This window comes from Mus musculus, chromosome 14, assembly GCF_000001635.26.
Source record: "Mus musculus strain C57BL/6J chromosome 14, GRCm38.p6 C57BL/6J".
NCBI lineage: Eukaryota > Metazoa > Chordata > Mammalia > Rodentia > Muridae > Mus > Mus musculus.
Genome location: NC_000080.6, coordinates 69,767,142 through 69,792,937, shown reverse-complemented (window position 1 = coordinate 69,792,937; position 25,796 = coordinate 69,767,142). Strand labels below are relative to the sequence as shown.

Below are 25,796 nucleotides of genomic sequence, written 5' to 3'. Positions count from 1 at the left end.
GGAGGAGGGGGAGAAAGGGAATAGTATAGAGCTATAGCTCAGCTTTTAAAATGAGCCAATCCCAGAAGCCTTCAAGGCAAGGATGATGTGGGCAGCCAGGAGGCAGCCAGGTGCCCACAGTGGAAAGGGGATCTGAAGATGGAGACCCAGGCAGACAGCTTCTGTTGCTGTTGCTGTTGCTGTTGATTTAGATACTAGTGTTAGTGTTGAGGTCAAGATTGATTGTCCTGGGCAGGTCAGGAGAGGGCAGAGAATTGCCTTAGAACTCGAGTCTGGACTTAGGCAAGGGCCAGAGTCAAAGCTACTGGATCCCTGGGAAGTTAATTAAGAACAGACTCCAGGGAGTCAGCGTTGTGATGAGAGAGGAATCAAAAGGGGCTTATCAGTCACAGGAAGCAGGCAGAATTCACTGGCCAGGGCTGAACATTAAGAACCAGGCCCACAAAGAGAGTCGAGTGACCCAAGTGAGGGGCGAGAGAGTCTTTAGGGTAGGGAGTAAGACCTGTATCTTGGCATTACAGTTTTAGCACTCTTTGGTGCCCATGGAAAGTGGTGCAACCTTTCCAGAGGCCATGACATCTCAAAATCTGACAGGGACTAACTCTGTTTTCGGAAGACTACCTCTCAAGTAATGACCTCAGGGAGAAACTGGACCCATAAAGGTGTTTCTAGGAGTTCTTTTCATTAGGGCAGGAATGAGAAGCAAGTTGGAGAAGCACCCTTGGTTAAGCCCACACAGGTAACTTTCACACAGCTACCATTTAAAATGTCAAGCTGCACTGTCCTGCGGAAGGCCTTGTAGAAAGTAACATCTAATTACTTCCCCCTCCCCGGCCCCCCCAGCCGATCTGCGCACGTTAGAGAATGTGCACTAAGCTGTGCCGGTCCCTCCACTTTGTGACGGATCTGTGGGAGCTGCTGAGTTCCAGGTGGTTGATGCGTTCCATTTCCTGAGGTTATCAGTTCATACTTAATCTTGTTTGTTGTTAAATACAACACAAATCAATGAAATATATATTTAATGACTTCTACAGCAAAATCCTTTTATCAGCTTGACGAGTGCCAGGAACTTGAACCTCCCAGGCCACACCCCTTGTTATCAATGCTCTCCCCAGTATAGATTGCTCTTTTCCCCCCAGAGGAATCCACATTGCGAGGCTGTCTTCTCTTACAGTAATTTCTACAGACTCCCTTCCTTTACAGTCTGTAGTTTCATCATCCAAGCATGCTTCCTTTAAACATTAGAGCTTGGTTTCACTTTGTGTGTGTGTGTGTGTGTGTTATCTTTTGGATTTCATTTAATCAATGAGTACCTGTCCATTAAAAAAAAAATCTTCCTGAAGTTACTTGTTGAAAAACAAACTATCATAGTTTGCTGTTTGCTACTGTGATTTAAGAAAAAATAAAATGAGCCAAGTCAGGTTAGTGGAGGGAAGCTTGCCAGTTAGAGCCATTCACAAGGGAAGCCAAAGTAGGACTATTTACTTATTGTATGTGTAGGAATACACTGTGGCTGCCTTCAGACACATCAGAAGAGGCTATCAGATCCATTGTAGATGAGCCACCGTGTGGTTGCTGGGAATTGAACTCAGGACCTCAGGAAGAGCAGTCAGTGCTCTTAACTGCTGAGCCATCTCTCCAGCCCCAGGAACACTGTTTACTGGCTTGCGCTCAATGGCCCACTCAGCTTGCTTGCTTATACAACCAGGACTACCTGCCTTGGGTTAGTTATGCCCACAGCGGGCTGGGCTGTCTCACACCAATCAGCAATAGAGAAATGTCCCCACAGACATGGCCACAGGCCAATCAGATGGAGGCAATTCCTGGGTAGAGGTTCCCTCTTCTCAGGTTGACTCTAGTTTGTGTCAAGTTGACAGAAAGTAACCAGCACACGCCCACTCTGGTTTTCAATTGTACACTTACTTACTTACTTACTTACTTATTGTGTGATGGTCCAGGGACAACTTTTGGGAGTTGGTTCTTCCCTTTCACCCTATGGACTTTGGGGATCAAACTCAAGTGTTCGTGTTTGGCAGCCAGGGTTTTTACCTCCTGAACCATCTCACAAGCCCTAGACTGTCTTTTGGTCCGGCTGTTTTCTGTGAGCCAGATTTTTTTTTTTTCCTGATTGCATTCCTGTTCTCTTGGAGGGGAGGGGATGGGGTCCTTCTGTAGGCTAGACTTGCTTCATACTCTGATCCTCCTGCCTCCACCTCATGACACACCTAGCTTATGTGGTGCTGGGATGGAACCCAGGGTTTCAGGCATGGTAGGCAAGCACTCTACCAACTGAGCTATAACCACAGTCCCATGTTCCATGTGCATGGTGTAGTTAATATAATTCTCTCCCGACCATACGTTTTGTAAACTGGCTATTCAATTTAGGGTCTAGATCCTGATGCATTAAAAAAAAATATTGCTTTCAGTAATTTCTCTTCATCAAAAGAAAAAGATTGTCTGATTTTCTTTTCTTTTCTTTCTTTTTCTTTCTCTCTCTCTTTCTCTCTTTCTTTTTTTGTGGTTTTTAACAGTTATTGAGAAAAATAAAAAATAAAAAAAAATTTTAAAAGGCGGGGCAGTGGTGGCACACGCCTTTAATCCCAGCACTTGGGAGGCAGAGACAGGCGGATTTCTGAGTTTGAGGCCAGCCTGGTCTACAAAGTGAGTTCCAGGACAGCCAGGGCTATACAGAGAAACCCTGTCTCGAAAAACCAAAAAACAGTTATAGAGTATCACTGCCTAGACCTATCATCTAATCAGCTATTCTAAAAAGATACTATGCCAACTCAGCCGTTTCCTTCTGCAAAGTGAGAAAGGCCCGTCACTTACTGTTTGGTTACCCGCTAATAGCGCTTCTGTAGTTAAAACGGGAATACTTGGTCCTTTCCTTTGAGTTTCTGAGATATAGCTCTTCCCTCCCACCCTTGAGGGTGGCCAATTTTTATTTGTGTATTTTAAAAGTGTTATCATGAACATAATTGTTTTTCTTTCAATGTATTCTCTCTCTCTTTTTTTTCTTTTTTTTTCTTTTTTCTTTTTTCAAGGCAGGGCTTCTCTGTGTAGCCTTCGCTGTCCTGGAACTCACTCTGTAGACCAGTCTGGCCTCCAGCTCAGAAATCTCCTGCCTCTGCCTCCCAAATGCTGAAATTAAAGGCGTGCACCATCATCACCTGGCTCAATGTATTATTATTTTGTTTGGTTGTTGTTTCTAAGACAGAGTCTTATAAAGCCCAGGCTGGCCTCGAACTTGCTTTGTAACTTAAGCTGGCTTTGAACTCCTGATTCTTTTGCTGAATCCTCCAGAGTGCTACGATTGTAAGGCATGCACTACCACAACCAACATTTGTTCTTTTTGAAGTTCAAACACTATACCTTTAGACAAGAGCCGTCTGTTCTTTGCATTGCTCAGGAGTGCTTGGTGTCCTTGCTTTCTAGAAGGAAAATGTCCTAGCGCCACCGTGTTTCAGATCTGGAGTCAGCTGTTTCTCCAAATACTCTGGTTTCTTAGTGGTGATGAACCCAGAGCCCTATACATGCTGCTGGAAGTCCTGGTTTCTTACAGTGGAAACGACAATGGGAATGCTCACTAGTCTTGTGATACTCTCCTTTCCTGGTCTTTCCTGACGGAGGAGCTGGAAAAACACACCCATCTTTCTAAGGATGAAATACCTCATGGGTTCATTCTGATACTTCTATTTAAATTCGGGGCCAAAGGAATTTATTCTTCATATAAATGTTTGAATGTAAACTGGAAGATTTATACACCATCTGCTAATACATTTTAAATTAATTTGAATAAGTAGGTTTAACCCACAGTTCTCTGTCAGAGTTCTCAGGCTGTCTTCATTTTCAACAAACATGAGGTTTCAGACTGTCTTCCGTCAGTGGCTAATTGTACTGAGGGCTGTGATCCTCTGTGTAGCAGGTTGTACAGTGGGACGTGTGTAGTTTGAAAAAAGAAAAAAACCCTTAGCTAGCTCAACAGCCCTTTTCCATTTCCCATTCCTGCCCCACCGAGGCCTTACCCTCATCCCTTTTTCCCCTCTAATAGGAACAAACCTAAAGTCTCCTTTGGTCTTTCTGGCTTTCTGTTGGGACTTAGCCCTGGCCTGATCAGTTTGAACTCCTTCTATAGCAATCCCCACTGTGGTACATAAGCACTGTAGGTCCTTTGTCATGTTCCATCAGCTGATTGTTGCTGTATGTGTGTGTCACAGAGCAGTACACAGTGACTGGACTGATGGAGGCGACCCAGATGATGGTGGACATCGATGGGGATGTCCTTGTATTCTTGGAATTGGCACAGGTACTGTGGCAAGGGAAGGAAGTGACAAGTCTTGACTCCAGACCCTGCTCGTAGACAGAGTGTAGGGCTCTGGGAGGTGATGGGTCGGCAGAGTGTACAGCCCTGGTCGACATCTGCAAAGAGAGCTAGCCATGACAGACAGAGGGACCGAGACCGTAGGTCATTAGAGGGAACACCAGGATAGGGCTTGAATCATATAGGGGGTACTGAGATTAACTGCCTCTGTAGTGCCTCTGAAGTTAACTGCCTGCTTCCTTATTACCAAGCAAAGGAGTCCTGGTGGCAGGAATTGGGCCTTTGAGGGTGGCTGGTGCCAGGTTTTCTAAGCTCGGTTGCCCCCTTCTTGGTGCAGACTGTTTTGTTTGCGGATGGGAGGAGAAGGGGATCCTGGTTGGGTAAGAGCTGAGAAGAGCGGGTACCAGAGGAGGGCATGTGGGACACGAACATTAGTGGTACACATGCTTGAGGCAATTGTGGGGTTGATAATAGGACCCAGGAGCTCACATCAATCATTGTCTTGCCCAGTTCTGGCAACGGACAGGATGCTTGTGAGGGTTGGGCCCCTTATGATTGCAGAGTATCTACGGGCACTGCCCAGAGCTGCTGCTCCGTAGGCCTCTATGTGGAGTCTCTGCTCCAGTAGGGATGTGTTTCTGTACCACTCACAGTTCCACTGCGCGTACCAGTTGGCCGACTGGTGTCTTCACCATATCTGCACCAACTACAACAACGTGTGCCGCAAGTTCCCCAGAGACATGAAGGCTATGTCTCCAGGTGAGTCTCTGTGTCAACCCCACAAGTTTCTGTGACAGGGCTAACCCAAAGCATGGGCAGGGTAGGCTTAGCGCTGCCCTGAAAATACCTCCTAACTTCGCACCCCTGGCATTGTTGTCTAGAAAACCAGGAGTACTTTGAGAAACACCGGTGGCCGCCAGTCTGGTACCTGAAAGAAGAGGACCACTATCAGCGTGCGCGGAAGGAGCGAGAGAAAGAGGACTATTTACACCTGCGGAGGCAGCCCAAGCGGCGGTGGCTGTTTTGGAACAGTCCCTCATCACCGTCCTCCTCAGCAGCGGGCTCAGCATCCCCCTCCTCCTCCTCCTCGGCTGTGGTCTGAGATGCTGCCACCGTCTTCTGATCCCGCTGCTGTTGTCCTCATTAGCCCTTGTCCTTCTGCTCTTCTGTATCATCCCCTCTACCCGACAGGTGACGAGGGAATTCACCTAACCAGAATCCTAAGGGCAGAGCCGTTCTCACCAGCCAATGTGGCCCAGGCTAAGAGGAGCCAGCCCTGCAGATCAGAACAGGGTCCACCTACAATTCCAGGCAGGGCAGGAAAACATCTGCCCCAAGGTGGGGAGCAGGAGAGAGCTCAGAGCTCGGATATTTTCTCTCTGGACTTGACAATAGAGCCAGTGGAGGAAAGCTTCCCCTGTACTCGGGCTTGTCTGTATTGGTGTCTGCTTTGGTCAGAGGCAGCTTCCTCTCCAGGAGCTGGTCTTTTTTTTTTTCCCATCCACAGACTTTTGAGGGTTGCAAGTATTTCGTGAGCATTGTCCCTCGGGCTTATTGAAATCCTTGAGAAGTTAAGGTAGAAAAGAAGTCTTCAGAGCCCACATCAAGTCTCCTAGGCCGTGAGGTGTGGCTGCTGGCGGGGAGAAGAATAAACTGCAGCCTGCCAGCATCCTGTAAGGACTGACTGCAGGCAGTGTAGACTTAGTGGTGGGTAGCAGCGGTGACTCCGTGTTCAGGTTTGTAGGCAGCACTTTAGTACAATGTGGGTTCTCTACTTCACCCTTCCCGCACACATTACATCTGACATGGATGAAGGAGGAGGAAGAGGAGGAGGAAGGGTGGGTTCTGTGCTCAGCAGTTTTATGCTCCTCTGGGGTTTCTCCCCCTGCCTCTGGGCAGCACTGCCTTTTATGAGATGGGAGCAAAAACAGCCTAACAGGAGAAACCCAAACTCAAAAGCACCACCAAGACCATGTTATCCTTCATCTCCCCAAAAGAATGAAGTTCTAAAAAGAGAGACCCTGTAGGGTGTACATCTTCATAAGGCTGAATGGAGGCCTCTATTATTATGTGGCTATGAAGGGTCAGTAGTACCAACCACTCCAATGCCTTTCAGGGGAGGACCTGTACCCTCCGTTTCTGAGGATGCCACTCCCCAAGGCCTGCTGGGTCTAGGCTACTGGGTTTCGGGGAAAGTGTGGGCTTCGGGGCTCAAATGGCTTTGTACCTTTTCCACCTTGATGCAGGATACTTTTCTCTTCCAAAGGTGACTCTACGGGATGTGCGTGGGGCAATGTGCTTCCTGGGGCGGGGGGAGGCTTTCAGCAGGAATTAAATGTCAAAAAAGGGAGCACTGGAGAACAGGCTACACATAGCCAACCTGGTACTGGCTGGGGATAAGGGGAAGGAGAAAACAGGGGTAGCTGAGCAGGAAGGAAATGATGCGAGTCTAAAGAGGAATTGGGGAGACTGGAGGATTGACAACAGTGGCTGGAAGCCCCCGTGGGATTGACACTGGGTCTCAGTTGACCCTTCCCATTTCCTAATTACGATCCACATATCACCACCTTTACCCTCTCTCTAGACTTACGAGGTGAAGTCCCATGAGGGAGTAGGTCATGAAAGTTCTGGGGTCCCCTTCCCTGAGAAAATGCTTTAGGTAAGGAAATACTGGCTGAGTCCCCAGGACCTAGCTAGGTTGCTTAAGCTGGAATTAAAGCAACCCCAGAAACAAATGCAACCTACAATTGTGTGGTACCGGGACCTCGAGTTCTGATCTGGTCTTGTCAGAAGGAACAAGTAGTAGCAGGTCTCACAGTGCTGATTTTCTGTAGTCTGAGCCTGGAACCGCCAAGCCTGCTGCTGCCTAGTAGTTAAAAGCCCTCCAGAGTTGCTGGCTGGGGAAGTGTGTTGTGTGCTGCCCTCTACTAGCTGGTGTGCCCTGCTGCTGAATTCTAAATGGCTTCTAGTGTGGAGAAGCCTGCACTCATGGAAAAGGCAGGCAGCTTCTCACACCTTCCTTGGACGATACAGGGGTATCTCTCTCGGGAACTGTAAATGATAGGTAGATGTCTGTCCTAATGAGCAAGGGGAATTGGGTCTCCCAAGTGATTTACAGGGCTGAGCCGCCTGGCATCACTGGTAATGAGGATGGACAGGCTAGTAGGAGAAAGATCTGTGGAGGTGGAGGAAGACCAAGGAGAACACCATGCCCCACCCAGGCCAGTTCACCCCTCAGGGACCCACCCCTACCCCCACAGCTGTCAGAGCTGGTGTGCAGCAGGTGGACCCCTGTGGCCTTGTATACCCACAGTGGGGGGTGGGGCTGTGAGTGAGCCAGGAGAGGGAGGTGCTGCTTGCAGTCCCTTAGTACATGGGTGCTCTGGATTCCAGGGAGACAAAAGCAGGAGAAACTCCAGTGTGGGACAAGTCTGGCATAACACCCCCAGGGGTGGGGCAGTGTCCCAAGAACATGCTCCTCTGGACTATGTCACATGTCACTCAGTGTTGTCTTAGAGGATGGGGGTAAAAACACAAACCCACAACCCCTCTCCACACACCTTTTTATATAAGGTTTCATATTTAATTTGGTCATGAATTCATAATACATGAGTATTTTGTATCTAATGACAAGTCTTGTACTGTTTTATATTACCAACACACTTCTAAGAGGCATAAGGAAGGGCATCAAGTGAGAGGGTGAAACACCTGCTCTTGGGGCTGGGTACAGAGCCCAGCAAACCCTGATGTGCAATCCTGATGTCAGCCTGGACTTGCACTCAAGATACCATAACCAACACTGGCAAGGATAATGCTCAGAAGTGGGAGTCTTCCTCCTGAAGCCCCATGAACGCCACAGCAACTTGGACTACAGAATGACTGGGACCAGCCATCTCTAGGCAACTGTCCTGCTGTGTGCCGAGCATCTACTGGAGAAGCCATAATGAGGCCTTATGCTCGATCGTTCAGCAGTTTGGAGCACCTGCGCTTGCTCTTGTACCTGGCCTCAGCTTCAAGCACCCACATGCTGGATCACAACCATCTGCCACTCCAGTACAAGGGGACCAGATGCCCGTCTGACCTGCAGACCTCCAAAGGCACCAGGCATGCATATCATGCACATAACCATGTAGGCAAAACATTCATACACAGCAAAAATTAAAAAATGAAAATAACGAAATAGATGAGGGCCACGTACACTGCTCTCTTTTTTAAAAAGATTTATTTATTTTGTGTATGTAATTACACTGCCACTGGCTTCAAACACACTAGAAAAGGACATCAGATCCCATTAGAGAAGGTTGTGAGCCACTATGTAGCTGCTGGGAATTGGAACTCAGGACCTCTGGAAGAGCAGCCACTGCTCTTAACCGCTGAGCTACCTCTCCAGCATGCTAGTTTAAAACAAAACAAAACAAAACTGGACCCTGATATAGCTGTCTCGTATGAGGCTATGCCAGTGCCTGGCAAATACAGAAGTGGATGCTCACAGTCATCTATTGGATAGAACACAGGGCCCCTAGTGGAGGAGCTAGAGAAAGTACCCAAGGAGCTGAAGGGGTCGGCAACCCTATAGGTGGAACAACAATATGAACTAACCAGTACCCCCCCAGAGCTCGTGTCTCTAGCTGCATATGTATCAGAAGATGGCCTAGTCGGCCATCAGTGGAAAGAGACGCCCCTTGGTCTTGCAAACGTTATATGCCCCAGTACAGGGGAACACCAGGGCCAAGAAGTGGGAGTGAGGCATATAAAGTCAGGTGGGGAGTGGGTGGGGGAGCATGTGGGGGACTTTTGGGATAGCATTGGAAATTTAAATGAAATAAATACCTAATTAAAAAAAAAAAAAAAAGGCCGGGCATGGTGGCACACACCTTTAATCCCAGCACTTGGGAGGCAGAGGCAGGTGAATTTCTGAGTTCGAGGCCAGCCTGGTCTACAGAGTGAGTTCCAGGACAGCCAGGGCTACACAGAGAAACCCTGTCTCAAAAAAAAAAAAAAAAGTGGGAGTGAGTGAGTGGGTAGGGGAGCAGGGCGGGGGGCAGGGGGGGGGAGGGCATAGGGGACTTTTGGGATAGCATTTGAAATGTGAATGAAGAAAATAAATAATAAAAAATTAAAAACAAACAAAAAACAATAGGAATTCACACAGGACAAAAATCTGTATGTGGCAGCTTTCTAGAAATCCCTATCACAGTATCTAAAGGTAGTTATTTCTCCTTCTGGATCCGGTGCAGCATACCTATGATTCCAGCTCTAGAAAGGCTGAGGCAGGACAATGGTGAGTTTCAGTGTTTACTCTCACAATGGTCAAATGCTTACAGGGGGCGTGGTCCTCAAGGGTCACCCCAGGTAGCACTTAATGCTCCCTCTGTGTCCAAACCAGCAAACTCACTTCAAGTGTGTTAGATTCAAGTTAGATGTACCCTCAGTAGGCTGCCCACTAGCACCTGGCACAGGGAGGTGCCGTGCAGCTGTGTAGTGCTGAGCAGTAGTCTAACAGTAAACAGCAGTGGCTGTGTTCACAAGGAGTTTCCACCCTAGGGCTGTTTTATTCTTCCCTCTGTTACAGAGGTGGTCTTTTGTCTCTGGACAAGGGTCTTAGTAATGAATATCGCTAGAATCTGGGACAGGAGACCACAGAGTCAGCTCTCAGCAAGTTTAGCCATCCTGCACATTATATGGGATCTTATGTGAACCAGCTGGCCTCGAACTCTTGATCTTCCTGGCTCCATCACCGGAGTGTTAGGATGATAGGCAGGCCCTATCATACCCTACCAATTGTGCCTTGTTCAGGAACAAAGGTAATCCGGGATGCTGGAGGTGTGTTAGAACACTTGTAGCATATGTGTTCTCAGAGGTTCTGTGTTCAACTTCTAATAAGAGAACATAGTACTTAACAGTAATAATATAAATAATACAATAATATGATACACTAACTACTACAAGAAAAAATTAAGTACATTCTCATAATACTGAAGAGCCTGCATCTTCGGGGCTCTCTACATAGCCTTGGCTGTCCTGAGTTCACTAAGTAGATCAGGCTGACTTCAAACGCACTGAGATCCTCCTGGCCCTGTCTCTGGTTGGGCTGCAGCGTTCTGATAAGTAAACCTCCCGGATTTCACTGCGTAGTCTTCAATTTTCTCCATGGCATCTCTCTCTTCCACGGCTTCCAAGGCATCCAGCAGATGGTTGATGGAGGCACTTCGCCCAGTCTGGTGGCGCCACTTGAGCAGCATTTGGTACAGGGCCTCACGTGTGACCAGTGTTTCGGCTTTGACCATTTGGATTTGATTGTCTGTGAGGCCCAACTGCCGCATGAGACGGTTCCAGGAGTCAAAGGGCACTATGTCCGAACAATACTCGAAGATAAACTTCAGGTCTGGGTGTCAGAAAACATGGGGGACAGGTAAGCTACAAGCCACTTCATACAGGGTCAAGAATCCTAAGTCAGATGGAGAAGCCCAGGGGAGGACCTGACACACTCCCTTGCACTCTGTGAACCTGGCTGTTGAAGCCTCCACACCCGAAGCCAACCAAGAATCTGGGTGCTGGAGAAATGGCTCAGTTGAATACAGGGGACTCGGGTTCAATTGCCAGCACCCATGGTTCACAACCATCTGTAACTGTAGTACCAGGAAATCTGACACTATCGTCTGGCCTTCGCAAGGTACCAGGCATGCACGTGGTGCACAGACATATGTGCAGGCAAAACACCCATATATACAAAGTAACATTTTAATGAAAGTTTTTAAATATATACCTTTAAAAAACTCCTGTAAGGGCTGGTGAGATGGCTCAGTGGGTAAGAACACCCGACTGCTCTTCCAACGGTCCAGAGTTCAAATCCCAGCAACCACATGGTGGCTCACAACCATCCGTAACGAGATCTGACTCCCTCTTCTGGAGTGTCTGAAGACAGCTACAATGTACTTACATATAATAGATAAATAAATCTTTTAAAAAAAAAAAAAAAACTCCTGTAATGCAAGACGGCCCAGTGGGAGATGTTGCTTTGTGTGTCTGTGTGTGTTTGTGTGTCTGTGTGTGTGTAAGGGCATGTGGCATGAACCACAGAGGGGCGTAGGAGGTGAGTGTACAGTATCTCAAGGCTGTACTCATGAGGTATAGGGCAAGGCTATCCTCATCTGCAGAAACAGCAGAGCAGAGAGCGAAGGACCTTCCATACCAGCTGGCCTCCCTCACGGCTGCCTCACTGCCACTGGATGCAGGAAAACAAACGACTGAAAACCTGAACCTGTATCTAAGTCATGAAAGCTCATGTATGGGGTTATGGTGACATAGATGAGACAGGTACGAAATGTGTCACCTTCCATCCGGAGGAACCGAAAGAGCCGGGATACAAGTCCCATGAGCCCCGGGAGTCACATGGCTTATTTAGCCAGTAAAAGGAAGGCTCAAATAGTGCCCAGCATACTCAGAATCCTGGGTTCTGTCCCAAGCAGTACAGTGCTGAGTATGGGGGTGGGAGAGAGAGCCCGGTGGTTAAAAGCACACGCTGCTCTTGCAGAAGACCTAAGTTCTGTTCCCAGAACCTGTGCAAAACTAACTTACGAACAAACTAAGTATGAAAGAAAACAAGTGCCATTTGGTTCAACTCAGTACTCATGCAGTCGGTATCTGAACCGTTATTCATGAGATGGCTTCCATTCATTTTGCATGGAGTCTCTGAAATCGGAGTTGTGGCTTATAGTGCACAGCTCATGGAACTAGGTCTGGCCAGGGCAGGAGCTTCTAGTCAAAGGCCAGTGGGTATTAACACAGGCCAATGCACCATTCTGGAGGCCCTGGCGAAGGTGGGGACTACAGAGTAGAAAGGAAGGAAATGGAAGAGTGAAAGGACAGAAAGATTCTATCAATAACAATATGAGGTTCTGGGGAGTGCCCTAGGGATAACACTGTAGGCTTTGCACCCATCTTTAGTTGTCTTGGCAGAGCCTATCTGCCACGGGGATGAAAATTGGAATGCCTCTCCCATCCCTTGGGCTTCTGTGCTATTGTCTTAGACAAAGCACTCACCGTCAGCTGAGTCGTTTCCGTTTACCGGAACCAGCAACTTCTTTCCTGTTTTCTGAGTCTTGCCAGGTTCCTGTACGCAAAGAGCAGAGTCGCGCTCGTCAGAGTCAGGAGACCTGGGCCCAGGCCTGATTCTGATTAGAAGACTTAGTTTACAGCACTGTCCCTCTAAGGCCTCAGTGGAGACACAGATTAAGTTCCCTCCACAGTTGCTTGATGGCTCGTGAATGCTGGTGGCATAAATCTTCAAACTCAAGTGTTCTGCGACAATCGTACACTTGCATAAGCCTCCATCAAGACCGAATGTTCCCTGTACTCCAGGGGTTCCCTTCAGCACCACCCCCTCCCAACCCCCAAGGCTTCTTACAAGACTCAGTTGAAGACTACAGAGAACAGTTTTTGCAAAATCCAAGGTCAAGATTTGCTTCAGGGCTTTCATGGTGTTTTGATCGGTTACAGCAACTCACACATCAACAGTCTAAATACGAGACCAAATAGACCAAAACACCAATAGTGTCAGGGCTGGGAAGGTTTCTGGTACAACTGAATATGAAATTTGACAGTTTGAAAGGTTTTAAATTTATGTATATGTGTGTCGTGTGCATATGAGAGGGAGCTGTGGAGACCAGGCAAGATTGCCAGGGCCCCTGGAGCTGGAGTTACCGGCAGTAGTGAGAGCTACCCAGCCCAAGGCTGAGAATTGAACCTGGGTTCTCTGGAAGAGCAGCAAATATTTTTGCTCTCTGAGCCTTCTCTCCAGCCCCTAAATTTGACTTCTAAAAAATAACTTGGAGCCAAAGGATATTAATCCCAAAGATGAGAGGAGAAAGACCACTGACCTAAATCATCATGGTCAAATTAAATTAAAGCAAGTTGTTTTTTTTTTAATTAGATACAAGGATTGTCGCCCCCCCCCCATCCCTCCCTGCCCCCGCCCATGAGGTTCAAAAGGTCAGCATTACATGTGAGGACGACAAAGATTTATAGAACTTAGGTGTAGGGGCTTTCCACATGGGGGATTTGGCCAGCAAAATAGGTGGGGTTACCAGAGCCTAACATTAAACATAGCAAGTTAGTCCTAAACAATTCCTGAATCAAAGACATGGTTGCAAGGGGGCTTGCTATTTAAATGGAACAAAAGGACCACACAGTGACCAGGAGAGATATCACATTGTTCTCCATCTAAAATCCATCCATGATGCAGAAATATGCAAAAATGAATTCAGTGGGGAAAAATACCTCCCCAAGCAGTCAGAGGTGCATCTTACATCAGGGGAGGCTTTCAGGAGCCTATGAGTGACGGAAAGTCAATGCATCTGCTGATTTTAACCGTTACAAACAAACTTTACCGGGGGCTGGAGGGATGGCTCAGAGGTTAAGAGCACCGGCTGCTCTTCCAGAGGTCCTGAGTTCAATTCCCAGCAACCACATGGTGTGTGCACCAAACAGCACTTCTGTAACCTTAACCCAGAAATTGTAGTTCATGGAATCCCCCTTACAAATGTGATCAGGAAACTAGGCAAACAGTGAAAAGGGAAAACTGGTTGGGCAGATGGCACAGACCTGTAATGCCAGCTACTCTGAAGACTGAGGCAGAAGGGCAGAAGCTGGAGGCCAGCCTGGGTAACAGAGTGAGACACTGTCACAATCAAACGTTTTTAAAAGTTAGTGAGGGGCCTGGAGAGATGGCTCAGAGGTTAAGAGCACCAACTGCTCTTCCAGAGGTGGCTCACAACCATCTGCAATGGTATCTGATGCCCTCTTCTGGTGTGTCTGAGAGAGCAATGGTGTACTCTTATACATAAAATAAATAAACCTTTTTGAAAAGTTACTGAGGATGTAGCTCAGTAGTAGAGCGTCTGTGTAGCATGTATGAAACCCCAATATAGTAAACAAAAATCAAACTGAGGAACTCAGCCCTTGCCATGGGATCTTTTCCTCGCCTGTGCCGCCCCGGGTTTTGAGGACACAACAGGAATGGGAAAGGGCTCAAGCATGTTCCACAGAGTGGCTGGGTCGCCACACTAGGCTGTACCCAGCCTGTCTTTTGTCTTCTAGGAGATCTGATAACAACTGCCACTTTGTCTATAAACCAGCATTTCTCCAGTGACGCCTGTCACCAGCTCTTGTCTGTCCAGTAGTGCTCAAAAAGAGTGGCTAGTTATACTCTGCTGTATGGGGGCTCAGTGTGATCACTGCCCGAGGGACACATGTGTGTGGGGGTGACTTTGGGAAGGCAGAGAGAGCACTAAGATGATGATAGCCCAGGCTCACCCATGATCTGTTTCTGACACCATGTGTTTCTGATACTGTGCCAAGGGGAGTTCTCTCCACCACAGCAGGGCAGAAAAGGCACAGTTGCAACATGATCTGAGGCCTTGTGGAAGCTCAAAATGGTCATTTGTTCGATAGTGGACCCAGGCCCAGGTGGAGATGATGTACCCTCCTTCCTGGGCTTTGCAGCCCCTCAAACACCCTGCTTCTCAGGGCTGGAGAGATGGCTCAGTGGTTGAGAGCACTGGCTGCTCTTCCAGAGGATCTGGGTTTGATTCCTAGAACCCAAGTGGCAGCTCATAACTGCCTGTAACTCCAGTTCTAGGGGATCCAATGACCTCCTCTAGCCTTCCTGGTCACTAGACATGCATAGGATACACAGACACACAGGTAGGCAAAACACTCACATACATAAAATTTAAAAGTAAAATAAAAAAGCCCTGCTTCTCAGCAGAGCAACAGCTGAGGCCTTTACTGCAGGACTGACCGTGTTGTGGTTAGAGTCATTTGTCGTGCTAGATGTCTGTCGGTCCAAGAGAGACGAATGCACAGAGTTCGCACTTTCGGGATCCCGTTCACAGCCTAGAAGAGAAGGAGGTGCCCACAACCAGTGGGCAGGAGACTCATCAGCCCTTCTTTATCTGAGCAGAGGGGGTTAGAGGTTCCAACACTAACAAGGTTAGGAGGGGCCATTCTTGCTTAGGTCTACCCTCAGGCTGAGAGGGCAGCTGGGGAGAGACCAAAGAAACATAAACACATGTAGAATTGTTGCCCGGTTCTGCTGTCACCAGAGCTGTCCCTGGCCCTCTCTGGTCCTGACCTTTATCCTCAGTTGAAGAGTTGAGGTCTCTCTGCCCTGACCACGCCCCACTCCCTCAGAGTTGGTTAAGTGTTGTAGGATTATTTGGTCACACTGTGAACCCCAAGAGTGTGTATTTACTGAAAACACCTGTTTTGAGTTGTGGTGTGGCTCAGCCCTTAGCACACACCTTGTAAATCTCTCTGGCTGGAATACAGACAAACCCTTAGTACACACCTTTAATCCCAAATGATGAGGGTAAAGCTAGTTAGTAGAAGGAAGCAGCCATGTTTGAAAAAGTGACATCTAATTGAGAGGCAGATGTGATGAGTCAGAGAAAGATTTGACAGAACAGGATCTGCTGTATCATACTTAGACTCTCACAGAAAGAGAGGAAAGGGAAGCTACTTAAGAGAAAGGAACATGGGCCGGGCGTGGTGGCACACCTTTAATCCCAGCACTTGGGAGGCAGAGGCAGGCGGATTTCTGAGTTAGAGGCCAGCCCCGTGTACAAAGTGAGTGCCAGGACAGCCAGGGTTATACAGAGAAACCCTGTCTCAAAAAACTAAAAAAAAAAAAAAAAAAAAAAAAAGAGAGAGAGGAGAGAGAGAGAGAGAGAGAGAAAGGAACAAAGAGAGGAAGGAGGCCATTTTACCAGGTCAGTTGTACAGAGACAGACTGTGGAGAGAGAACAAGCCAGACACAGATAAAGGCAGAATGGGCCGGAGAATAAGAAGCCAGAAGATTAGAACAGATCGACAGAGTTAGTCTGAGGTCAAGCAGAGCAATTCAGGAGTGGCAGAAAAAGAAGCCAGACTGAATCAGTCAGTCTGGAGAGGAGCTGAGTTGAACCAGTCAGCCAGAGTTCAGAAAGAACTAGAAAGAGTGAGCAGTAAGTCTCAGAGGCTGAGAACATTCTAGGCCTGGATTCGATTGTACAGAGGCTAGAGGCTTCCAGGACTAAGCCTAGGTCAGCAGAGGGAGGCACAGGCGAACAAAAGACACTTTACAATTAAGAGGACTAGGGAACTGTCAGTGAGAGGCACTGGTCAGAGTCTGGATTTTTGCTGTTTGGGGGGAAGTGGGAGATGGAATGTGAATCACAGGAACAAGACAGATCTAGGCTTCAAGGACACACGGGTTTGGGAGACAGGGAGGACAATCCTGAAGGAGAAGGGCAGGTCACAGAGAGTGAGATTCAGTGTCCAGGGGACCCGCCCTCAGCCTACGCTTACCTCTTTTTATACAGAGCAACCATTGCCTCCATGCTCCAGTCTTCCAGACAAGCAGAGCTCCAATCAGCAGCACTACTGGAACCAGGAGTCCTATCCAGAGGCCTAGCTTATGCCAAGATGCCCAAGCCGTTTTGGAGACACACTTCCGGTTTTCTCTGGGGGTACAGGAAGTCAGTTCCTCTTCCCCGTCAGTGCAGCTGGGCGCACACAAAAAACAAATGATAAGATTTTGTGAGAAGGCTGCTGGCCAGAAGGGCTAAAAGGGTAGTCACCCACTCTGCCCGGCATCCCTGAGATGGTACTGAAGGAAAGACAGGCTCCATGTGTCCACATTTGATATTTGTCCCCACATCTGGGCACACACAGTACAGACCTTGGGGGAACCCCCATAGGCACGGTGGTAGCCCTTCTATCTTTTGTATAGGATGTGTGTTGAGCTGCCTTGGCCCACAGGAAGACCCTAAGTTAGGAAAGGGAAGGTAAGAAGCCCATGTGGTCACTGCTGAGCCATGTCCCTTTGTTGGCCTTTTCTCCCTCAAACTCCTGAAGTAGAGACAGGTGACACTGATGGGTCAGGCTCCTGAAGCAAGGCTGGCTGAGTGGGCTCAGGTGCCTCTGAGAACACACAGGGACACACACACATACACCCATACCACACACACACACCACCACCACACACACACACAGCCTTTTTCGGGCTGCAGTATTTTTGTCTTTATAGGCCTCTGGCTGTACAAGAACCCTGAAAGAGTGTAAATAAACCCAAACCAGGCTATGGCCTACTTATTCCCATGCTCCATGTGTGTGGACAGGAGACAGATTATCTGGCCATGGGAAAAGAACAAGTGGGAAAGAAGAGGAAGGGCCTGCTGACTGACGGAGGACAGGGATGTGGAAAGACTTCCAGTCAGACATGGAGAGATGACAGCAGGGCTCACAAGACCCCAAGGGTTTAAGGATACCCTATGATGTGGGAACTCCACGGGGTCAGAGGGAAAGAGAAGAATACAAAGAAGGTAGGGTCTTCTGGGGTTCCTCTGGGCTTGTAGGGGTTCCAGAGCCCCTGTATCATACTTAGAGCATGACTGGCAGATCTCAGGGGAGTCTTTATCTTCAAAGGTGCCTGGTTTGCATCGACACACCGTATTTGTGGTTATGTTGCATCGGGTTTCTACGACTTTATCTGTAAGAGGTTAGAGTTTTCCTGGTTACCATGGGAACATTTCCTCAGCGCACACTTCTGCTTCACCTCAACTGAACTTCGGAAGTAATATCGAGGACCAGATTCTATAACACCACACCCCAGACATGCAAATGATGTCTCCCATGAGCAGCTATGCGTACTCAGGGCCATACAAAAGGAACACAATTCATGACCCCATATATCAGGTTCGGAAGGAAGAATCGTTCAAAGATCCTGAAGACGGGTGCAAGGGATGTACAGAGGATGATCCTCTTAAGGAGGAGCCTTAAGAAGCAGAGACTGAGTGCTCACACCGCCCATGACCCTAGAGACTTCTAGCCCAGAAGCAGCTGGAAACCCAGCCCTAACCCACTCAACCACTACCTTTTATGTTACTGATTACGATGGATGATCGATCTCAATTGTTAACTTGATAAAGATCTAGAGTCATCTGGGAGACAGGCCCGGGAATGTCTGTGGGGGATGATCTTGATTAAGGTCACTGGGTGGGAAGACTCATCCTGTCTGGGTGGCACCATCCCTTGGACTAGGTCCCTGAACTGTACGAAGAGGGGAAACTGAGCTGAGCTCACGTGCCCAGCACTCACTGAGAAGGAGAGCTGAGTAGCTGCTTCCTGCCCCTGCCGCCCTGCAACAGTGGGCGGTACCCTTGCTGTGAGCCAGTTTAACCCTTTCTTCTGTAAGCGCTTTTGTCAGAGCTTCTCCTGACAAGAGACCAAAACAATAACCCACGACCCAAACGCTTCAGCAGGCCCATGACTGGAAAGACGAACATGTGTTGAAGTTTATTATGCTCTAGAAGGATAAACAGGTCTCACAGGACTTGAAGGCAGCCAGTACTAAGAAAAAAGCTGATGGCTCCTGAGAGGAAGAATAGAACATACTGTGTCACCCACAACTGGAGAGTGACCGCAGGGACAGAGAGGAGACTCACTGTGGCTCTTTTGCTTTCTAGGCTGGCATTATAGCCCGTGACCCACATGTCTGACCTTCATGCCTGGAGAATGCAAAGCAGGCCACTACCCATGGTTTGCTGATGGCTATCAACCACTGCAGAGTTGAGCAGACTCAGGCTGGACCCAGAATGGAATTAGTCCCTATGCCAAACGTTAAGGCCTCTTTACCCAATTCTGCAACTCTGGCTGGAGACCTCCCTGTCCCACTTAGAACCCTGTATCTATCCTTCAAGGCCCAGCCCCAATGACACATGCTCTGTGGAATCCCATCACTCCTTGGGACAAGTCCTTGCATAGCTGACACTGGGGTACCTCCTGTTCACCACATGTGCCAAGTTTATAAGTCTGTTCATAGTAAGGGCAGTGGCAACTGTCCCACAATACATCTGAGGGCACGGGGGGGGGGGCTCCACAGGGCACACTACCCCATTCTTAACAGATGGTATCAATGATTCCTAAAACACAGCACAACTTGTGGTTTTGTCCCATTGAACTAAAGACAGGCGGAGAACAGGGAAAAATGAAGATCAAGATGGCTGGAACTGAAGTTTTCCAGTTCACTGCAGTTATGAATCCCCCTGCCCATGCTCCTCCTGTGGGAAGGGCCCCTTTGCTCTGTACCTTCCTTACAGACTGTGCAGAGAATACATGAATCCAGAGAATGGTTGGAATGGCTGGTGTAGTCAATACCCTCTCTGCAAGGCTTGCAGTTCCCTTCTGACAGGTACTGGCCTGAGGATGGAAAGAAAACTGATTAAGCAAACTTCGGGATTCCCAGAGCTGTGGTGAAGACGCGTGCCCTAGTTAGACATACTTGGGAAATGGCTATCACAACTGAGGGACTGCCTGCATCAGATTGGCTGTGGGCATGTCTAGAGAGCATTTTCTTGTCTTCCTCTCTGTTTTATTTTGTTTGTTTGTTTTTTGAACAGTGTCTCACTATACAGCTCTGGCTAGCCTAGAACTTATCATGTAGGCCAGTAGGCAGAAACAATTCAAGGCAAGACTGGTCTACACAAGCACTGCAGGTCAGTCAGGGCTAAATCTAAGACTCCCATCACCCAATAAAAGAAGGAGGATTATGAATGAATATTGTGAACTTTGGTATATCAATGAAGTCGGTAACTTGTCAGAGACAAGTATCTATATAAGCAGACTATGGAAGCCAGCTCATGATGAAACAATCTGGTACCCATTCTATTTCCCGAGGCATCACTGCCAAGCACTCCTGGGACCTCAGGCCTACATCCCTATCGGGCCTCCACTGATTGGAGTAGGAGGTAGTGTTCCTTGTGACAGAGTCTGTACAGCGAAGGAATAGATGGCCTCCCTGTCTGTCCTCTGTGTATGCCTGCACCACTCAGCAGAATTGGATTGTCCTCAAGACAGGTGGCTCCAGCAGAGAGTCACGTACATGTGATGGGTTGTCTTCTCAGCATCTGCCACCTGTCCCATTCATTCCTGGAAGGAGGGAGGCTGAAGCCATGGCCAAAAGGGAGGAAGGCAGCGTCTTCAGAAGGCCAAGAAGCCCCGTATCTCTGCAGTGGTGCCCGCAAACACAAGGGAGTGGCCAGAGGCCGAAGGACTGTAATGGGCCTTCTAGAAAAACTGGGAATATGCCAAAGAGACACTTGTGACCTCTCCCTTTGAGTATAAGACTATTGAGACACTGAATGCCAACAAACTGGAAATCTTTTACTGGGGAAAGAAAAAAAAAGATGAAGCCTATGGCTAGGCCGGGATAAAGAAACTTATAAGGAACAAGATTTGCAGTTGTCAGACCACCCTGCAAAACAGAATGGGGACAAAATATTGATGGGTCAATAACTCTGGGGGCTGGAGAGATGGCCCAGAGGCTAAGAGTACTGGCCACTCTTCCAGAAGACCTGGGCTCAATTCCTAGAACCCACAGGGCAGCTCACAGCTGTCTGTAACTCCAGTTCCAGGGGACGGGTTCTGACCCCCTCACACAGACACACGTGCAGGCAAAACACCAATATACAGAAAATAAAAATAAAACGTTAAAAATTATGAAAACAACAACAAAACAGTACATACCTCTGGCCCCTACTTAACCCTAAACGTCCGGTCAAAGATGGATTTGGGGTTCACTTGTGAGTTTCAGTATCAACCAGTGAGTTTTTCCCCATAATTTTTTATTGATTATTCGTGAATTTCTCATCATGTACCCCAAACCCACCCATTCCTAGTTCTTCAATATCCAATGTCTACTCTTGTAACTTCTCTCCCCCAAAGAAAATAGAAAACTAATTAAAAAAAATAAAAAGGTCTCGCCGTCACAGTGTGTCACGCAGTGTACCCTTCCGTTCACACATTTACTTGCAAATGTTCATGCGATGAGTCACTGGTTTGGTTCCCCTACACTATCAATACTAATCCTCACTGAGATTCCTCTCAGATGTCCTCGTGTTGCCCTGAGTCAGGAAGACCCTGCAGCTTTGGTTCTGCAGGTCCAATCCGTTCATGGGCTCCAGCAGCCCACAGGTCGGGTAGCTGTTGAGGTGGGCCAGCTCAGAGCCCTGGATCTGGGACTGTGTGGTAGCTGAGTTGGTCGGCCATGTCAGCTCTCCCACATCCTTGCCTCCTGGGCACTGTCTGGGTGAGGGGTGGGGCCAGCATTCCTCATCAATGGCTTTTTGACTGGCTTAATTCTTGTGGATGATGGTAGAGCCTGGCTTGTTAGGACTGCCCAAGCACAGATACTGACCTTGATAATTTTGGTAATAGGATCAGGCTGAGAGCTACCAAAGGTTCTAGAGAGAGTTATGATGACTGAAAAGAATGCGAACACAGCTGGTTTCCATGGTTTCATGATCGTAGGGCACCCAGAATTCACATAGTGAACAGTAGCTGGGCTAGCAGAGCTGGGGCCTATAGCTCAGTGGTAATGTGCGTGTCTACCATGAGTGAGGCCCTAGCTTGGATCCAGAAAAAAAAAAAAAAAAAGAAAGGAACTGGATAGCTCCGTATAAAATAAGAAGCTGGATCCTTACCTGATTCTGTGCACAAAAAATTAGTTCAAAATACCTTAATGGAAACATACCAAAATAGAAAATATGCAGGCAAAACATCATGAAGATAAATCTTCATGACCTTGAATTTAGAAAATGATGAATAAATATCTAGGTCAGCAAAGAAATGGGAATTGCAAGACCGTGGAGCCGGGGGTGGGAATCAGAGACAAAGACCGGCCATCACTCTAGAATGTACCTGCTAGACAGGGTCCTCTTGATGGGCTCTCCTCCGGCCGCTGTAGGCCAGCTGGACGATTATGGGCTGGGTTAGCTGTTACTGGAACAAAGACAGCCTGTGGAAACAAAGCAGGAACTGCCTTAAGTGGCTTTGGGTCTCACCTGTCTTTTATTCTTTCCTATTTTAAAAAAGTAAGTTTGTATATACATACACAGTATACATAGTGTAAAATTAGAGGAAAGTCTTTAAATATTTTCTTAACTAGAAACAACACGCATCCTCTAATATACTGTCTTGTTTCCTGTGTGACCAATTAATCATGTGGGTGACTATTTCTGCCCCTTACCCCCAGTTTTTAAAAATGCAGTCAAGACTTAAAAAGATGGCTCTGTGGATAAATACACTTGCCACACAATCGCAAGGACCTGAGTTCAGATTCCCAAAACTCAATATAAAGCCAGACACAACAGTACACATCTGAAATCCCAGGACTCCTCTGGCTGAATGGGAGGAGGAGATGAAGAATTCCTAGAAGCTCATGGGACAGCCAGCAGCATACTCAGTGCCGAACAAGAGAGATCCTGCCTGTTCCAAATGAGGTAGACAGTGGGAACTGACACCTGAAGCCGGCCTCTGATCTCCAGACACATTCTATGGTATTGCACTCACCTGAAGTCACTTAGTGTTGTGATGACTATTCTCAGTTGTCAACTAGACTACATTTGGAATGAACTACAATCCAGAAATGGAGGGCACACCTGTGACTCGGATCCTGAGGCAGGAAGACTTCCTTTGATCTGGATCCTGAGGTGGGACAACACATGCTTTGGATGCATATCCTGTGCAATTGTTTGTTGGAAGTATGTGATCTGTCTTTTATTCTTATCTTATAGGGGATTACAGTTAAGAGATTGCATGAGTCTCAGACTTTGAACTTCGGACTTTTAAACATTGTTGAGACTATGGTAGACTATGGAGACTTTTGAAATTAGACCAAATGCAGTTTGCATTATGCTATAGCTATAGGCCTATGGGAGCCAGGGAGTGGGATGTGGTGGTTTGAGTGGGTATGGCCCCCATAGACTCATGGGTTTGAATGCTTGGCCCATGGGGAATGTCACTATTAGGAGATGTGGCCTTATTGGAGGAGGTGTGACCTTGTTGGAGAAAGTGTGTCACTGTGGGGGCAGAATTTGAGGTCTCCTATGCTCAAGCTATACCCAGTATGGTACACAGTCTCTTTGCTGCCTGTGGATCAAGATGTAGAACTCTCTGCTCCTCCGGCACCAAGTCTGCTTGCATGCTGCCATGCTTCCCACCATAATGATAATGGACTAAACCCATGAAACTGTAAGCCAGCCCCACTTAAATGTTTTCTTTATAAGTTGCTCGTGGTCGTGGCGTTTCCTCACAGGAATGAAACCCAAGATAAGTGTGCACAAAGATTTTTTTACACGCATTCAGGTATACATTAGGTAAAACTAACACCGTAATCATTTTAAACAAAAAGGCCTGTACTGCTGTGTTCACACTGTCCTGTAACCAAAGCCCAGAATTCCCTTCATCTTAAAACTCTTAAGTCTGTAACCATTAAAGTAACAGCTCACCCCTCCACCCATTTCTCCATGTTCTCAACTACTATTCTGCTCATTTCTCTTCTTTTTTTCCTTCTCTCTCTCTCTCTCTCTCTCTCTCTCTTTCTCTCTCTCTCTTTCTTTCTTTCTTCTTCTTATTCTTTTTTTCCCCCCAAATAGCTAAAGAAGTGATACTAAAAGTAACTAGAAGCCAAGAGAGGATGAACACGCTGGTCCATAGGCAGGGCTGCCTGGTACTACCTGAACACATCTTAACTCTGCTTCCTTCCTTCGTTCTACTTACTTATTTTTCAGACATATGCATGTTCCTCCTCAACAGTGAGGAGGAAGAAGATTAAAGAAGATTAAAGATTTTATTTATTTATTATATGTAAGTTCACTGTAGCTGTCTTCAGACACTCCAGAAGAGGGAGGGCATCAGATCTCATGACAGATGGTTGGGAGCCACCATGTGGTTGCTGAGATTTGAACTCAGGAAGAGCAGTCAGGGCTCTTAACCGCTGAGCCATCTCTCCAGCCCAACAGTGAAGTATTAAAACAGAAGGTGGAGAACTGTGTCCAGCCTGGTGGAAATGAGTCTAGAATATAATATAAGAATATATACAATAAGTGTCTCTAAAAAGACACTTGTGTGCCTTTCTATTTGAAGTTAGAAACAATGGACTCCAAGACACTGGAATTCCCCTCAACAATCTCATCTGGCAGAAGGGGAAAGGCCCGATTCTAGGCTCTTCAGGGCCCCTTTACTCTTTTTAAGCCCAGTAAGTTGCAGAGTCCAAGAAACTGGAAAAAGTACAGTCAGTGATGTGACGCGGAAATTGAACAGAACTTTCTGGCAGCTAAAGCTAACACCAGGCAAGGCTTCCTTTCCTGCCTGGAAAGGGATGTCCAGCAGCTAGGGAGGGTCTCCACCCCCTCCCCCCAACAGCCCCCTCCACCTGGCTCCCCCACCATGGCCTTCTCTGTCCTTAGGATCCTACAGGGTAACTGGATCCTTCCTCCGCCCACTGTCCCCTCTCCCTTTCCCTGCTCCACCTTGGGTGCCCTGGTGCGTTTTTGCTGGGTCAGCTGCTCGCCACGCCCCTCGCGTGCCATCTCCACAAGCCCCAACCCAACGCCAGAACTTTCTTCCCACCATCTTTGAGGACCTCTCATCTACCGTCAGGACCTTTTTCTACCAGAGCGGCGCCTCACATCCTCCCAGTCTAGAGTGTTCCGCCCACCTCCCCATCCAGTCCTGACCCACCTCACCTTCGGGTCCCCCACCCCCCCTCACTCCACCCCCCCTCTCACTCCACCCCCCCAACCCTCTCACCCCACCATCGAACCTTCTAGGCTTCCCTGTTGAGGCCTACCTGGACCCCCGCGGAGTCGTGTCCCCCCCACCCCCCGCAGTGTCAGACCTCTCCCACCACACGCACGTGCGCGCCCGGCTCTCAGGACATTTCCTTGCCATTTCCTTTCCTGGCCGGCTTCCCACTTCGGGCACCGCAGTCGCGCCACACTCACCTGTAGCACAGCAAGCAGCAACGCAAAGCTATATAGAAGTCTGCGCTTCGGGAGTGGCCGGAGGCCTGGGGTGTAGTGATCTGCCCGGGCAGCGGCAGAGGCTGTGGGCGTGCTGGGTCCTGGAGGCTCCATGGTGTCAGCTCATCCGAAACCCTGCGGCTTCAGCTCCCAAAAGCCACGAAGGATGGCTGTCCCCTCACTCCTAAAAAAGTTCTCTGGATTTCCTCACTCCCAGAAAAGTTCTGGATTCTTGTCGCGGCGACTTGACGCTTAGTGGTACCTCCAACCTCCGCGGGCTTGCGCGCGCACCGGGCAGGGGTGGGGAAATCCACCTTGGGAGGAGCTTGATTACGCGTCCAACCCCGATCCTACCTAATATGAAAACTTGGGAGCAGTCGCCGGACAGAATCTGAACAACTTTTATTTTTTTAAAGAATCACACCACTTTTATTATATTTGTCAGGTCGTGGTTGGAGACGCCCATGCTTATTAAAAAAAAAAAAACCAACTCGTAATACTCAAAGGTCTGCCTGTCCCTTCATATTTTGACTAATATGATATTCACCTTTGAGTTTCAGCTTGTGTCCCTGGAGGAGCCGACTTGAAGATGTCTGTAGTAGTGAGTACTCCTCCTTCCTCATCTTCTGTCT

General features: G+C 48.0%; 2 protein-coding genes across 4 annotated transcripts in view; one reads left to right on the top strand and one right to left on the bottom strand.

The window, feature by feature from the left end:
* Positions 1-7,948, top strand: part of Rhobtb2 (Rho-related BTB domain containing 2) — a 39,858-nt gene extending 31,910 nt beyond the window's left edge. For all 3 annotated transcript variants that reach the window (XM_017316022.2, NM_153514.5, XM_030247818.1), the window contains 3 exons: positions 4,218-4,306; positions 4,975-5,080; positions 5,203-7,948. In XM_017316022.2, the coding sequence (XP_017171511.1) occupies positions 4,218-4,306; positions 4,975-5,080; positions 5,203-5,423 (416 nt within the window). In that variant the 3' untranslated portion in view covers positions 5,424-7,948. The remainder of the gene's footprint in view (positions 1-4,217; positions 4,307-4,974; positions 5,081-5,202) is intronic.
* A 578-nt stretch (positions 7,949-8,526) lies between these two features.
* On the bottom strand, positions 8,527-25,466 carry Tnfrsf10b (tumor necrosis factor receptor superfamily, member 10b). The gene is made up of 8 exons (NM_020275.4): positions 25,147-25,466; positions 22,061-22,157; positions 19,451-19,561; positions 17,744-17,852; positions 16,670-16,866; positions 15,123-15,217; positions 12,365-12,434; positions 8,527-10,706 (listed from the first exon to the last, which is right to left on the bottom strand). The coding sequence occupies exons 1-8, from the start codon at positions 25,276-25,278 to the stop codon at positions 10,372-10,374; spliced, it is 1,146 nt and encodes a 381-aa protein (NP_064671.2). The 5' UTR covers positions 25,279-25,466; the 3' UTR covers positions 8,527-10,371.
* Positions 25,467-25,796: the final 330 nt, after the last annotated feature.

What these genes read in the sequence shown, in the direction of transcription:
- Tnfrsf10b (NM_020275.4), bottom strand. Translation starts at nt 25,278, where the DNA reads ATGGAGCCTCCAGGACCCAGCACGCCCACAGCCTCTGCCGCTGCCCGG. An exon ending in TGCTGCTTGCTGTGCTACAG is followed by an intron (nt 22,158 to 25,146) that starts GTGAGTGTGGCG and finishes TTGTTTCCACAG; the next exon opens with GCTGTCTTTGTTCCAGTAAC. An exon ending in GTTGCTCTGTATAAAAAGAG is followed by an intron (nt 15,218 to 16,669) that starts GTAAGCGTAGGC and finishes CTTCTCTTCTAG; the next exon opens with GCTGTGAACGGGATCCCGAA.